Below are 15,622 nucleotides of genomic sequence, written 5' to 3'. Positions count from 1 at the left end.
TTAAGGTGCACTGCCTAAGTAATGTTAATCTGAAATAAAAACTGATTGGGAGAGCAACTGATTCTTTCTTTCGCCAAACAGCTGGTAAATCCTTCTGAACAACTCTCAAAAAAAAAAAATCCTTACAAATAAACTAGTCTCTGATGAAAATCAGTGTCCAGAACAAGTTTCCTTTGACCTCCTGTGTGTGTATATGTGAATGGCTTTTGTCTTACTGCTGTGTGTTAATGAGCAGCTAGGAGTGCCCTCAGCTGGCCCGAAGAGTGAACTTCATCCTCTTTTTGCCTAACTGCGAAGACTACCAGTTGCAGATTTTGCTCCAATTCATCAAAGCCTGCACATACAATCATAGATGTAAAGGACTGGCAGGGACCTCAGCAGATCATCTAGTGCAGTCCCCTGGACCAAGGCAGGACTAAGTATTAACTAGCCCATTCCTGACAGGTGCTTGGAGCTTTTAAGAACAGGTTAGACAATGACAGAGATTCCACAACCTCCCTAGGGTAATTTTTGTTCCAGTGCTTAACTACCTGACAGTTAGGAAGTTTTTCCTAACATCTAACCTAAATTTCCCTAGCTGTAATTTAAGCCCTTTTACCTCTTGTCCCATCCTCCGTGGTTAATGAGAACAATTTCACCCTTTTCTTTTAACAACTTTTTATGTATTTGAAAACTATTATGTCCCCTCTGTCTTTTCTTGTCCAGATGAAACCCTACTTTTTCAATATTTCCTCAAAGGTCACATTTTCTAGACCTTTAATCACTTTCGTTGCTCTTCTCTGGGCTTTATCTGGTCTGTGCATATCTTCCCCAAAGCGTGGGGCCCAGAACTGAAGACAATACTCCAGTTGAGGCCTCATCAGTGACTAGTAGAGTGGAAGAATTACTTTTTATGTCTTGTTTACAACACTCCTGCTAATACATTCCAGAATGATGTTTTTTGTTTTAGTTGGGTTTTTTAGTTTTTTGCAACCATATTACATTGATTCATATTTGGTTTGATCCACTATACCCCTCCCCCCATCCCTTTCTGCAGTATTCTTTCTGAAGCTGTCATTTCCCATTTTGTATTTGAACAATTGATTATTCCTCTCTAAGGGTAGTACTTTGCATTTGTCCTTATTGGATTTCATTCTATTTATTTCAGACCATTTCTCCAGTTTGTCAAGATCATTTTGAATTCTAATCCTGTTCTCCAAATCACTTGTAATCCCTCCCAGATTGGTATTGTCTGCAAACCTCATACATTTATTCTTTATGCCACTATCATCCTAGACTTCAGTGGGACTTAGGCAGACACTTAAACATTTTGCTATATCAGGGCCATAGGAAACATTTCTCATAATTGCACTGTAAACCTGACACACTGTCCTGTACTACGTGCACGGATAGTGGAAATGAAAGGATTTCTACTTGCCAGTATGACTTACCTGTGGGCTGAAGGTCATGGGAGGAAGTCTTCTCCAGAAGTAACCACTTCTTAAGTGTTTGTAGGGCCAGGGGCTTAAGTATATAAGTGGCTTGTAGACAGTGGAACTACATGAGAAAAGTAATGCTCAGGATCAGAGCCGTGAGGAGAAGAATTTATTCATTGGAGACTAGCATTCCTATATTTAGATAGACAAGCTCAGGCAGCTTGCTCCCTACTCAGCGCTCAGAGGAGTGATAACCACAAGATCCTTCACCTTCTCCAACTGACTTCAATATTTGTCCTATTTTCTGCCAATTTCTCATTCTCTTGACCTCCTCTGTTCCATCTCTTGCCTTACATTCCCGGACAGTTTTTCCCCCATACTTTTCCCCGCTTCCCATCTCTCTCCCCCTGCTGCTGGAGCTACACTTCCTTCCTCTTCCATTTTCTCTTTATCCAAACTGCTGAACTCCCAGCAGTTTCAGAATCTCCTGGTTCCAGAGGTACACCCTTTCACCAGTTAAGTGGGCATCACCCGAGACATTTTGCTCACCATGAGTGAAATTCACGTGGGTGCAGAGGGCCAGTACAATGTCTGTGCACATCTAAATCCCCCTGTAAATGCTTGAGTGGTGCACAGGATTTGTGCTGGCCCTCTGTGAGGGGAGAATTTCACTCTATTTAAATAGCAAAGAAGGTCATAGTTACATATTTCTTTAGTAAAATATTTTTCCAAGCAGAATTGAAGTTTAGGTGCAAAAATATGATAAAAATATTATTTCAGACCTATGTTATCACAAAGTAGAGAATTGAGACATCTTACTTGAATATCTCAGAATTAAGCGCTGGGGGGGGGGAAGATTACATTAGTTGTTCTTCCCTACAGGAACATGCAATCCCAAAGGCAAGTGAACTACCAGCTGAGTACTTTACACCTTTCACCATTGCAAGTGTCGTAGTCAATCAATGTAATGCCCTAGTTTTGAACTCTAGTAAAAACTACAGAAGTGGCTGCATAACGTTTTTACATACTTAGACCATAAAAGGCTTATTTGTAAAACTCAAAGTATATAAAATCTTTTTAAACACTGCAGCCTCCTTCAGTTCCTCTAGAGAGCAGCAAATAGGCTTAAATAAAGTATTAACATGAACCAGTCAAATACTCATGAAACAGAGAAACCTGGTTTGGGAAGAGCTGCGTACACTCACTACTTTCATTATGTGCACTAGCTGGAGATCGACATGAAGCAGAGAATCCTGAGCAGGGAGACCTCTGGAGAAAAGCATTATAACCAAACTTTCCAGGAGTGGCCTCTCTAATGGAAATATTTCACACACACAATTCTGTATTATGGAAAAGTCTATTGCTTCAGCTCTGGAAAGTCAAATTTTGGATAAATACAATATCTAGGACCTCAGCCTGGGATTTTCCAAGCAACCTAAGGGAAGTAGGTCTCCCAGTGAGTGCCATCCTAATTTCCCAAAAGCCATTGAGGGAGACTAAATTGAGCTGAAGTATATGCTATTGTAAATAGGAACTCTATCCTCTGTGTTGATTCCAGAAAGAATTTGGCCATAGTCTTTCAAGAATCCCACATGTTGTAGGAGGAAAGTTACTCCTTAGATGTCTTCCTATACACTGTTCTCTTCTTGACTTCTGATCAGAACATTGTGCTGGTAGGGAATCAAATGTAAACTCCTAATCTGAAAGCTCCTACTAGATTCAAAATATTGGTGAAGCATCAACAGCAGAGAAACCAACCAAATAAGAGGAAGGTGATCATTGCTTTTGTCCCTCTTAATGAAACCTGAGCCAATATTATTGACCAGTCATCATGGAATATGGTTTCCAGCTGTAAGGAATTTGTTCAGTTGCTTGGAAGGAGAGTTTCTCTATCCAAGTATTTATATGGCCCTTATCTCTGTAGTCACCGAACATTTGAAGATATGGATTCTGTCCATCTTGAAGTGGTAGAATACTCCCCCACTTGTTCAAGAACACCAGGTTGACCACCAATCTGTGACAGTCTTTTCTTGACTATTAGGAAGATCATATCTGGGGGAGCCAAGATCTCTCCCTATTTCCAGGTTATCTTTTGAACTTCATATTCATTTTGAGGGTCAGTCATAATATTTAGGATGCAAGGCCTTTGTAAGGGTCCCTCATGCTCCCGTCAGGCTTACTGAAACAGATAAGTAACATTAGGTCAAACTCTAGGATCTTGGCTGGTAAGCTAAAGTATGGACTGTCCACCTTTGTGTTGCAGCAAAATGCTTTGGCCAGAAAAGCTATGGATTCATTCCATAATACAGCATTGTCCACCTGGCTTCCTTCTCTGTCCGTACAGATTTCAGTTGACTACAGATGAAGTGTAGGATGGGGCAGGTATAGAGCATTAAGATGGGAGGAGGATACTGAAGCCAGTAAGGGAATAGTCTGTCAGAGGCCTCAGAAATAGTGCTATGCTGATGTCGAGAGAGGTGAGGAGAAGCAGTGTCTAAAATTGCAGGGGCAGGAAGGCTACTCCCTAGAACATCCTCTTGAATGAGTCTGGCAGTGTTTACTTCCTGCTTCAGCTTAAAGTGCTCTGTAGAGAGGAGGGGTATTACCACCTTCAGTGCTGGGTTGGGGAAGACAGTAATAGGAGCCACTGCAGAAGCTCCTTTTGCTTGGTCAGACCCTCCTGCCTTTCTCCACTATTATAATACCAACAAAAGTTCAGCACTGTACAAGACAGAAAATAAACAGGCACTTGCCTGATGTGCTTAGAATCTCGAGGACTGAAGAATTGATACAATGGGAAAGCCAGATGTGGGGATAAGTCCACTCCTCCTTCCAGTTGTACATTCCCTTCCTGAGCATGTAGGAAGTGGGGGGTTTTCAGGAGGCATGTGACATTCACCACCATCTTGACTGAGACCAGGTTTTCAGTAGTGAGAGCTTCCTAGTGTGGCTCTGATAGCTGGGTTAAGGTCTCCATCCCTGAGCTACAGGAAACTTGTCTGCTGTCCCCTGATATTCTCATGCTGCGGAGAGCAGCAAAGAAGAGAAAAAATGAAGCTCCTGATGCAGGTTTTTTTATCTGTGGAGTTTTTCAGGAGTAATTTACCAGTGGACTTCAGTGTCTGTGGGGAAATCCTTACTGAGTGCTGTTGGTAATACAGAGCCTTTAGTATCTTTTTTAATTTTATTATTATTATTTATTTTATTCTGTTTGGCAAACAAAGGAAAAGCAGTTGCTTGATTGAGAACCTCTTTGGCTTACAGTATTTTTACATGTAACAGTGTGACTAATTGTTGTTCATAATATTTTGTGAAGGTGGACTTACCCTTATCCAAATGTCTATGCACTTCTAATTAGGCAGCAATATATACCCTCTCGGTAGAAGGACTTCCTTGGGAATAAGTTTGAGTTTTGATTTGAGTCAAGGAGGTAGGAAAAAAAAAACTAAACATTCCTCAATCAGTGAGGATCTTCCGCAAAAAACGAGGAAGTGAGGAGGAAGGACAATATTACAATGACAAGACTATAAGGAGGGCAATGTGGGTGATTCAATTAAATTAGTATCTGTACTTGAAGAAAATTCACTATTTATAGGGCAAGAAGAGTTTTTGTTATGATTTGGAACAGTTGCTTCAGAACATTGTTAGCAATTCAATTAAACATGATTACATGTCAAAAAAAAAAAAAAAACTACTTTATTGCTTAGCAGGGGATAGCGTCCCATAATTCCCCTCCCGTTTTATTTTATACACTATATTTTGATGGTTAAATTATCCTAAAACATGGACCAAATAACTAATCTGATAAATCATTTTAAATGTATAATTTAATATCCCCTTTCTCTGATCAGACAATCATTGCAATAATCAACACAGGGAGACAATTTTAATAGTTTGCTATATTACATTAAGGAACTCTATACATCTGTTAACTCAAATTGTAATAACTTTCTGCTCTGAAGCTGGAGAGAGAGGACAACTGCTACTATAGGTGATTACACATTCACCAGCCTATGATCAATCATAAAAATAGGGGGTAGCAATTTTTTCCATTAGACTGGGGTGGGAAGGTAACCAGACATGCTTCAGCCAACGTTAGGATAAAAGGGGAGATATTGAGCTTCCTGAGGAAAAAATAAATCCATTTGTCACCTACAATCTTCAGTCAGCACTAAGCTTCCCATATTCTATAGCATGTGGGACCGACCGATGAGCAACAAACACAGCTACTATTCTACATCATGAAGTAAAACTAAAAATATCAACTTGTTGCTGGTGAGGTAATTCCTTTGTGATCTGGATTTCTTGCATTGTCTGAGTGCAAAATCCAAACTTCCCCAAAGCTTGAGGAGGACCATATCTCGTATTCTAGTTTTGGAGCCATCTTTAGAAAGTTTTGGAGCCATCTTTTTCTGACTCTCCTTCAAATCCCTTCTTTACTAAAGAAGCATGGTTAAGAAGGGATTTGAAGGCGAGTTGGAAAGCTTAGCGTTTTGTCAGTGGTAGGTTCTTTCCAACATAAAGGGACACTCTCTGAAATAAGTCACAAAGGCAAGAGTAGCAGTAGATCTAGCTATTTCACTGTTTTAGTTCTAAGCCAAGTTCCTACAATATTTGTCACAGCAGGGTCTAGTTTAATTTTCTGTCAGAAGGTAATTATCTGAGTTCCAGATAGCAACATTTCTACCCTTCCTAGATTCAGTGGACTTGGACTCTTTCAGTACCTGACCGTAATAGTCAGGGATCCTAAAACTCAATAGAAGATATTCTGTTCCCTTCCTCTCCCTAATATAGTTGAATACTTTTGTTTCTCCTTTCAAATTGCTTTACTTTGCTGTCTCTTGCTTCTGTCATAACTTGTACCCCCTCAATCACCACTTCTAATTAGCTTCCAGCCATCCATTTACATGACTACAGCTGTGAGTAGTAAACACCTAAAATCATCGATGGGCTTGAAGTTTTTAATGAACAATTTATGACCTTTCCATATTTCCACCCTGTTCACTGAAACTGTTTTTAAAATGATTTAGGTTACAGCAGGTTCATCATTCTGCCGGGGGGAGCCAGCAACTACCAGGGCCAGGTTCAATATCTAGGGGTTCCTCTTCAACCATACAGCACAAAATCAACTTGAACTTCCACCCAGCAACCTGGGAAAATTACACACCATCCCAGGTGCCTCTGAGAGGCAGTACTTCCCAGGGACAGCAAGTCGTATGGGCCCATGGTGCCCGTGCTCCATCAATATGAGAGCACAGGGGCCCAGCTCCACCAAAGTTCGGATCCTGGTCTCACCCCCAGCCCTGCCTGCTGCCCCTGTGCACCTCCCCTGGAGCTCCCACCTGCCACACCCAGGCAATTTAAAAAGGCCCAGGGCCCCCACCACTAGCAGCGCAATGGGGCTAAGGCAGCTTCCTGCCCACCTGCTCTGCTTCCAGAAGCGGCCGACACATCCCTGCGGCCCCTGGGGGGGCCATGTCTCAGTGCACTGCCCTCACTCTGAGCTCTGGCCTGTGGGGGCAGTGCCTGTGAGCAGTGCTGCGTGGAGACCCCTCCGGGCCCCCACCTAGGAGCTGCTGCCAGAGGGAGGTGTGGGTCACTTCCAGGAGCCACCCAAGGTAAGCCCTGCACCCCTGCCCTAGCCCAGACCCTGCACCCAAACTCCCTCCCAGAGCCTGTCCTCTGCACCCTCTCCCACACCTCAACTGCCTTCCCTAGCCCAGATCCTGCACCCCAGCTCCCTCCCAGAGCCTTAGGCAGGGACTTGAATCCCTTCGGGGCACCACCACAAATTACACAAACCTGCTACCCCTGTATTTCCCCACTCTCAAGCACAGAGTCTGAGTATAGCAAAGAAACTTTTAATGAAAAGAGGGAAGTCACCCGACATTAGCTAGGGAAAATGCCGCAAGCAGGATTCATAAACATAAAACTGTGAGCAGGACACCCACCTTAGAGTGAGTGGGTCAGAGCCTTCTGCCTCATGTTCTTGAGTTCTACAACCAAAAGTTCCTTTACTGCACCCCCTCCTCCCCGCTCCCTCACAGTACACCACTCACAGTGGTTATCCTTAGTCAGTGAGGACCTAGGGTTCAGAGGTGCATCTGTGTGAGTTCATCTCCCACCCTGGGGAAGAAGGCACCTTGTTTGCTTCACCATCTGAGCACTTGTTTTAGCTGGCCACCATGGTTCCTGGCTGCCCCACCAGCCAGCCGTCCGCTTGCCACTTTCACCAGCAGCCCATCACTTACCTTCTGCTGTGACTTCTGTAGATCAGTCTCTTCGTGATTTTTAGCTCTCAGCAGGCTGAGCAGAAACACTGCCCCACCACAAGTGATTTTAGCTCTCATTAAGTACTTGAAATAAAAAAAGGCTCCTAATGAAACCTATTTAACTCTATTTTTGAACAGGGTAAACCAACCCGGGGATCCTTAGTGAGAGTCCACACCCATCTTACTTTCACGAGGGAGCTGACATTCAAGCCCCAGGCTTAGTGAGTTCCTTTTAGCTAAGGGAGATCCCTCAATCAGGACAAGTTCAGCACAGGTCTGCTCCCTTTTAGTCATACAATGAGGGTAATGACATTGATAACATTTCACTACCCCTGCATTCAGTACTAAAGTGATTTCTCATCTAATACCAGTCAAAGCTGATCACTTGGAGCTACACAGCTCCTGTTTGCTAGATACAGGGGTGAAAGTAAGTCGAGCGACTTATCGGTATGCTGGGGTCAGATCTGGACCCCATAAGGAGCAGGGCTGAGGGGGTCAGAGCCAGCCCCAGCCCACCCTATAAGGTAAGTGCCCTCCCTTCACCTCCTCCTCCCCCCCCCACCGGGGTAGCAGCAGCAGCCCAGGGCTCCCCTGCTTGTACTGTCCTGGTCCTTTAATTAGCTGCCGGACCCCTGGGGAAGTGGTGGGGCTCCAGCAGCTACTTAAAGGGCCGGGGCAGTAGAAGCAGGGGAGCCCTGGGCCATTTAAATAGCCGCTGGAGCCTCACAGCCGCAACCCCAGAGCTCCAGCAATGGGAGCCCCAGGCCCTTTAAATTGCTCCCTGGCGAAGCCGGGCTGCCCCAGTACGGTGCACCCGCTCTTGCCGGTACACCGTACTGAGGCATACCGGCTTACTTTCACCTCTGGCTAGATACCTATGCAGAGTAGGTGTGTTCATGTAAATACAGTTTGCTCCTGAAGTCTCTCCCTCTCCCAAACTAGGTGTCAGAAGAGAGTTCATTCAGACCCCATTTACACTGCTAAGCAGGGGACTACAATCCAATCACCCCCTTGCAACTGCACATCCCTGGCCAGGTAGGAGGAAGAATTCTAACCAGGAAGTGAGTGGGCACTGCTGGGAAGCATCAATGGCATGATGAGCCAGGAGCTTCAGAGAAGCTGAATGCAGAGAGAAACCCCCAGGAACCGTACACGGAGCTGCACATGGAATGTTACAGCCAGACACGACAGCTGGCTGCAGGTCTCCATAGAATTGGGACTAATGGGGGAGCAGCAACTGGACAGGGAGCCAGTGCAGAGGAGCTAGGACTCGCGCCTACAAGGCGTAGCTGCTGAAGCACCTTCACTACTTGCCTCTCAGCTGCAGTACACCTGGCACACTACAGGTACCTTAGAGGTTTGATGTATTCCAGCACTGAGCAGCTATAACCATTGCAGTGTTTTAACACAACTGCATCAGAAGTAAGCTTGAGTCAAGCAGATCTTCCTAAGAGGGTATTGGCGGTTTTCAGAAATTTATATTCACGTTACACACATACGCACCCTGAAAGTTCCAGTGCTCTCAACTTTCAGTGAACTCCACATCAGCTGAATGTTTATAGAATTGGCCTCACGCTATGGGGATTTGCAGGAAGCTAAAAATCAGGCAGCAGCCTGACCTGCAATTAAGGGATAGCATTATTAGTGTAGGCCAAAGTTTAGTAACTACAAACCACTGAGCAGGAGGAGGAAAAGGACTATTAACTTTATCATCCCTTTCAGACACAATCAGGCTCTTTCTGATATATACTGGAGACTCTAGTCATTTAAAAATAGATAGGTATAAAGACAAATAAACAAGCTCCAGGATTCTGCCACAGCATCTGCATTATTTATCCACCTGTCTGTCCATGTATCAATTTGAGAGACATACAAGATGCATTCAATCCATGTTTGTTCCCTGCATTCCTTCTCACAGCTGATAAAATACAATGACTTACAAAAGGTTTTTGTCCTAATATTTTGTGATATTACAGCATAATCAACACAGATCCCATTAAAAAGATTTCACCAATAGAGAACTAAATATTTAATGCTTTTCTATCTATGATCAGTTTAATAATTAATGTGGTTCCTCTCCAGGAAATGATAACACATCACCGTCACACATGAAAAGCTAAATAAGCTCAACTAATATAAAGAAAAATATTATGCTTGACTACAACAATAATGAAATGAATATATATCTGAAAAGAATGTTAAAAGCCATATCAGTATAAATCTGTGGTGGAGTTTAGAAAGATCCCTAATATTCAATATCAAACATTCCAAACAGCAAAAGTTACTATCTTAATGAAATCTGCCACATGGTGTTTTCAAGGATTTCCATACAATCCTGTCAGTCACAGTAAGTTCTGCTTCCTGTTCTTCGTTCCGCCAGGGGGATGTTTGTAAAATTACATTTTTACAAGCACAAAAATGGAATTTAACCGATACCGAGGTTTCCATGTCAAACTAGATGGTGTGAAATGTGCGTCATTCCAGGAGAAGTAAATGCAATGTCATGGCTCTTTACACCCATTCTGATTTTTTTGATCCCAAGTAGCCAGGACTGCTACAACTTGATTGCCCAATAGAAGCTTTTAGCTCAACTGAAGAATAACACCCTAAAAGCTTGCTCTGACTTCCAGAAGAGTAAACCCCAAGATGGGACTTGACTTGAGGTCTCAAAGTCAGGGAAGCCTCTTTGGTGAAGGTTTGCTGTTGCCCATGTCTCAGCTGCCTGTATGAAATATGCTGCTGGTCACTTATACACAGGGGCACTTCATTACTGCCTTGATTAGCAGCAAGGCTTTCCGCTAGACAGGGCTTATTGCTGTTACTGTTGAGGTTAGAGATGGCAGTTTTCTGGGAGATAATCTTCTCTTCCTCCTGAAGTTCTTCTTCATCTTCAGAATGAAGTGAGTAAGACACTTCTCTGGTATGACTGTTGTGTGTCACTAGATGTTGATGGCCTCTGTCCTCTGGAGGTGGTGGAGAATCCTCCTGCTTATCAGCTGGAGGCAAAACTGAACTGTGCTCATCCTCTGCCTGGAGATCTTCCATCGGTTTATTTTGTCCATTTCTTACTGCCATTCTTTGGATGGCAAAGGCTAGATCAACAAGGCTAAGCAGAAAAGAGAGGCCATTCACCCCCCAAATGAAAATCATCATGATCGATTTTTCAGTAGGCCTGGAGATGTAGCAATCGACCATGCTGGTACAAGGAGACTGGTAACAGGAAAAGCGTTTAGGAACAAAAAATCCAAAGAGATAATACTGTCCAGCTCCAAAGCTAGCCTCTGCCAGTGTTCTTAGAAAAAGGTGAACAGTGTATGCCCAAGAAAAATCAGGGATATTCAGAAGATCTGCCTTGCAGGATGGTCTAGTGACTGCAACGTTTTTGCATGGTTCCTTCAAAGCTGAATGGCCAGCTAAGGCCTTCATTCCTTCATATCTATATGGCAAACAATGTGCCGTCACAACATGGATGGCTACTTTGTGCAGAACATACATGCTGAATACAGCATAAGGTAGCAGAACAGACACTGTTTGAATGAGCCAGAATCGAAAGTGAGAGACAGGAGAGAAAATGTCATAGCACACATTAGAGCATCCTGGTTGTAAGGTATTACAGATGAACCGTTCTTGTTCATCTTGGTAGAGGGGGTATCCCGCTAACACTATCACCACCATTCTCAGCAAGATTACTAACGTTAGCCAGATCTTTCCTAGAGGGGAAGGAGAAATGGTGATTAGATTCACAGCACAGAAAATGAAATCTAACAAGAGGCTCATATTGTTCACACTGGATTACATTATTTATGAACAAAAATCAATTGGAATCTTTCCATTTATTTCAGTGGGCTTTGGATCAGGTCCTTAATTCTACAGTCCTTACTCCATTAAAACCCTTAGTAATATTGGGGCACGATCAAGCATTGATTGTTCTGAGTACCTCTCATTTATTTAATTTTTTCCATCAGACTCTATGCTTCTCAGGACCGGATCGTGTTTTGTTAGACCTTCGCAAAGTAATGTGTACACAGACATTGGTCTATAAAGAATTAAATAATAATTTTAAAAAACATTTCTCCAGGGCTGTGGAGCTCGGTTGGTTTGAAAAAAAGGGCAGTTAGACTGAAAAAAGGTTGCATGTTATATCTTTGGAGTTTTTACTAATATATAAAATCTTTGCACAAACCCTAACAGAAAAATTCAACCCCAATACTGGATAGTTTGCAAAGGGGAAAAAAAAGAAAACCAAAAAATTAGGACTCGAAACATTTACTGGAGTGGTTACTGAAACTCAGTACTACCTCTATACTGATCAATATATGCAGGTAGAGTTTGAAGCCAGGACATCCTGAGTTTCAGTCCTGGCTCTGCCACTGACTACATATGGTCTTTGGAATGTCATTGAATTTAATAATCTCTCTGCCTTGGTTTCACAACTTAAAGCAAAACAATAAGGGGGTTGAGCGATTAACACAGGATAAAGGTTAAGGATTCAATTCTGCTTCCAGATAAATGCAATAGTAAAAACTTTTGACGAGAGTAGAAGCAGGAGTGGATCTAAATTAATGGTTGTGCAGAGCCCTAGAAATCTAAAGTACTGAGTGGTTCTCTCTGGTATAAACACGTAGTTTTACAGGCAGAGAGTTGGTAAAATAGTCCCTGTAGGTATTTTTAAAAATTTTTTTACAGAAAAATTATTAGGATTTTGCTTTTAGTGTATGATGTATGCATATACAGTCTTAGACAATCGCCTCTCCTACTTGCCAAAAAACTAAGTACTATTTATAACATTTGTGTGAATCTTAAACATTTAAATGTTTGTAAAACATTGGGGTGTTTGACATGCATTTGAGATGAGCTACATACCTCTCTTGTGGCCAGCAAGAGAGACAATAACAGTAACACAGCTCTCAGAAATGGTGAAACTCGGCAAGAATATATAAACAACTTGTTAGCTCCGTGAGACTGCAGAATAGGTGATCATATTGAAACCCTCCCACAACCAACTACTAATATATTTCCTAACCACAAACTATTTCTGATGGCATTCTTGGTGTTTTCAGTTGGCTATTCTGGTGGAGAAAAATGGCTACTATATGAAATCAAAAGTAGCCCTTAAATAATACTCTATATTTTTATTACACTTTTTATGCAAGGATCTCAATGTTTCAAAACCATTTATGAATTAAGCCTCTCAACACCCTGGGATGTGTTAGGGCATCAGTTTTTAATTAGAAGGTACACATGAGAGAGTTCCACTTAAAAATCACTTGGTCCCTGTTAGGTTAGTACTATAGAGACAAGGTGGGTGAGGTAATAATTCTTATTGGAGCAACTTCTTGGTGAGAGAGACAAGCTTTTTACAAATAACTCTGTGCATCGTTTTCCCTAAGGGCTCATTTCTGCAGACAGTTACTATAGCAAGCCATTTCATTGACAGTTACTGGGATTACTTGCTGCAGTGACCAATGCCCTGTAATAAATATTTACAGGACTGAGCTATAGGCCAAAGTCCATAAAAGTCAGTTGTCTTCAGTAGTCTTTGGATCTGGCCCTAAATCATTTGCTCAAAATTACAAAGTGAATCAGTGACAGAATCTTATTTAAAAGAAAAAGAAAAGACAGACAAGACTGAGGTCATTGTCTGATTAAAATTAAAGTGCATTTTTAATATGCACTTGAATGCTGTAAACTTTTAAAACCCAACTATGAAAAACAAGATTGCTTAATCACCAAATAGTGTATTGAAAAATATTTTCTTTACTTCTCCCTGTATTATTTACTTCACTGTTAAAGCAAGCTGTGTCATATAATGGAAAAATGTACTTTTTACATCTGCCTTGAGCTTTGAGTGTTTCATTACAGCTCTCAGTAGAGCTGGGAGGAAACTTGGTGGGTAAGAATAGCCAGATTTGAAAGCTCCTCCCCATGCCCCACATTAATTTCTAACATTTAGATTCCTACTTCATCTGCTATGAATATTTTCTATTTAAAAAAATCAATCATCAACAGCTCTTATATCCCAAAGCAAACAACTAACTCTCTTTTGGGAGGGGGACCGTGGAAGTGGTCAGACTGATAGCTGGAAATGAAAGCTGATGAACAGGGAAGAAACCTGGATGATTTGGGGGGTATGAAACTGAAAGAAAGAGCACAGCTTTTACAGATACTTACCTACAATCGTAACATTGTAGTTGAGAGTGATAATCAAAAACCCTAGTGAGTCCCAGCGCTCCATCTTTGAACTAATTCACTACACTTTCAGCTTCAGAAAGCTTAAGGAGGATTCTGGCATTTTCAAAGCAAATTAGACCTAGACAGAGAAGGAAGAAAAATATTTGCAGGGAAAATACCCAATCATTAACAACATTATTGATGAAGAATTATTTTTATGAAAGAGCTAAATAGGCCTGCTGACTTTTACAAATTGGGAACAAATCCTCCCTAGGAAATACAGTTGATTTCACAAAAGTTCTAGCTTCACAGATCTATTTGCTGCACTTACCTCTGTGGTCCCCCTGTCCTGACAACTGCAAGTAGACAAAAGGCAACAGGAGTAATCTCAACCATTGTGGGCTATTCTTACCCTCCCAGGGCATTCCAGCCTCCTGGCATTGCTAGGATATTTCAGTGGCAAAAATCAGACACCAGTACAGGAAATAATAGAAGCCTCTCTGTTTCCCCAAGGGGAACACAGATGAAAAATACAAGGAAAGGAGATACAAAGGGACCAACATCCCTGTCTTCAGAAGGCATTTTCAGTTTAGCAACTCTTTACTAGGAATCTATCCCATTGCAATTTTCCCAAAGTAATTTTATTAATAAAACACACCCTCTCTGAGAGGACATCATGGTCTTGTCAATCACAGTTGGACCAAAAATTCCATAACTTGCCTTCAGCCTGAGAGGAGAGCAATCTCTACCCTGCAGGGATATGGAGGATGAAAGTGATCTCTTTAATAGCATCTTGGAAAATAAAAATCTTTTAAAGTCATTTTCATTTGGATGAGTTCTTCCCGTCTGAACTGTTTTGCATTGTAGTCATCACTGGGAAGAGCCTAGTAGAAATTGCCTTAATAATTGACAATCTAAGCAGATATGTGACATTTACTATTTAAGAAGTAAGCCATAGCATGAAGCATGTTAAGGCTCAACTGTACTTACGCAGTCTGTTCTGAGTGATGGGCATAGCAAACCAGGAGGGAATGATGACTCTAAGGCCTTGCCATGGCATGTAGACTACATGTAGCTACACGCTGCAGTGAAAAGCGCGCTTTTCCACATTGTGGTGTGTAGCTACACACAGCAATGAAAGGCTCCAGGAGCGGAGGGGCAGCCAAGAAAGGCTCCAACAGTAGGGAGGCAGTGAGATACTATGCTACTAAAAACAGCAGTGTAGACATGGGTGACCCTGTTGGGGTAGACAGAGAGCCCTGTCAGGTATATACTCTGGAGTTTCTGCATTCTACTTGCCTGAGCAGTGCCTTATCATTTACACTGTTCTTTGTACCTATGCTAGATGTATATGCAGCGTATGTACTAGACACTGTCAGAAGTGTAGACATAGCCTGAGTCACCCCTAGCTCCAGAGAGAAAATAATCTACAACTGTTACAGAGCCAAGGCTTCTTCCACTCCTCACCCTTCTTCCACCCTCATCCCAAAATCTGCTTTTCCCTTCCCCTCCATCCCATCAACCCACAATGTGGCTGTGTTGCAGGGGTAATCACATCTGGCGGTACAATGTAATGGGGGCAGGGGAGTGAGAGGGATGGGAGGGAGAACCACAAGACATATGGTGTTATTTTGGTTGGAGAAAAGTTGTTTGACAGGCCTGAAAGCCTCTATGAGCCAATTACAGGCAAAAGTGTGAGCTTGTCAGTGCAATTCTGCAAATGTATTTCTAACTGGAGACCCTCACTGCTAAGGGAATGGACTA

General features: G+C 42.3%; 1 protein-coding gene across 1 annotated transcript; it reads right to left on the bottom strand.

Moving 5' to 3' along the window:
- Positions 1–9,277: 9,277 nt before the first annotated feature.
- GJD4 (gap junction protein delta 4) lies at positions 9,278–15,247 on the bottom strand. The gene is made up of 2 exons (XM_043509578.1): positions 13,859–15,247; positions 9,278–11,397 (listed from the first exon to the last, which is right to left on the bottom strand). The coding sequence occupies exons 1-2, from the start codon at positions 13,920–13,922 to the stop codon at positions 10,199–10,201; spliced, it is 1,263 nt and encodes a 420-aa protein (XP_043365513.1). The 5' UTR covers positions 13,923–15,247; the 3' UTR covers positions 9,278–10,198.
- Positions 15,248–15,622: the final 375 nt, after the last annotated feature.

The sequence above is a fragment of the Dermochelys coriacea genome, chromosome 2 (genome assembly GCF_009764565.3).
Source record: "Dermochelys coriacea isolate rDerCor1 chromosome 2, rDerCor1.pri.v4, whole genome shotgun sequence".
NCBI classification, from domain to species: Eukaryota; Metazoa; Chordata; order Testudines; family Dermochelyidae; genus Dermochelys; species Dermochelys coriacea.
This window is presented reverse-complemented; position numbering and strand designations above follow the sequence as displayed.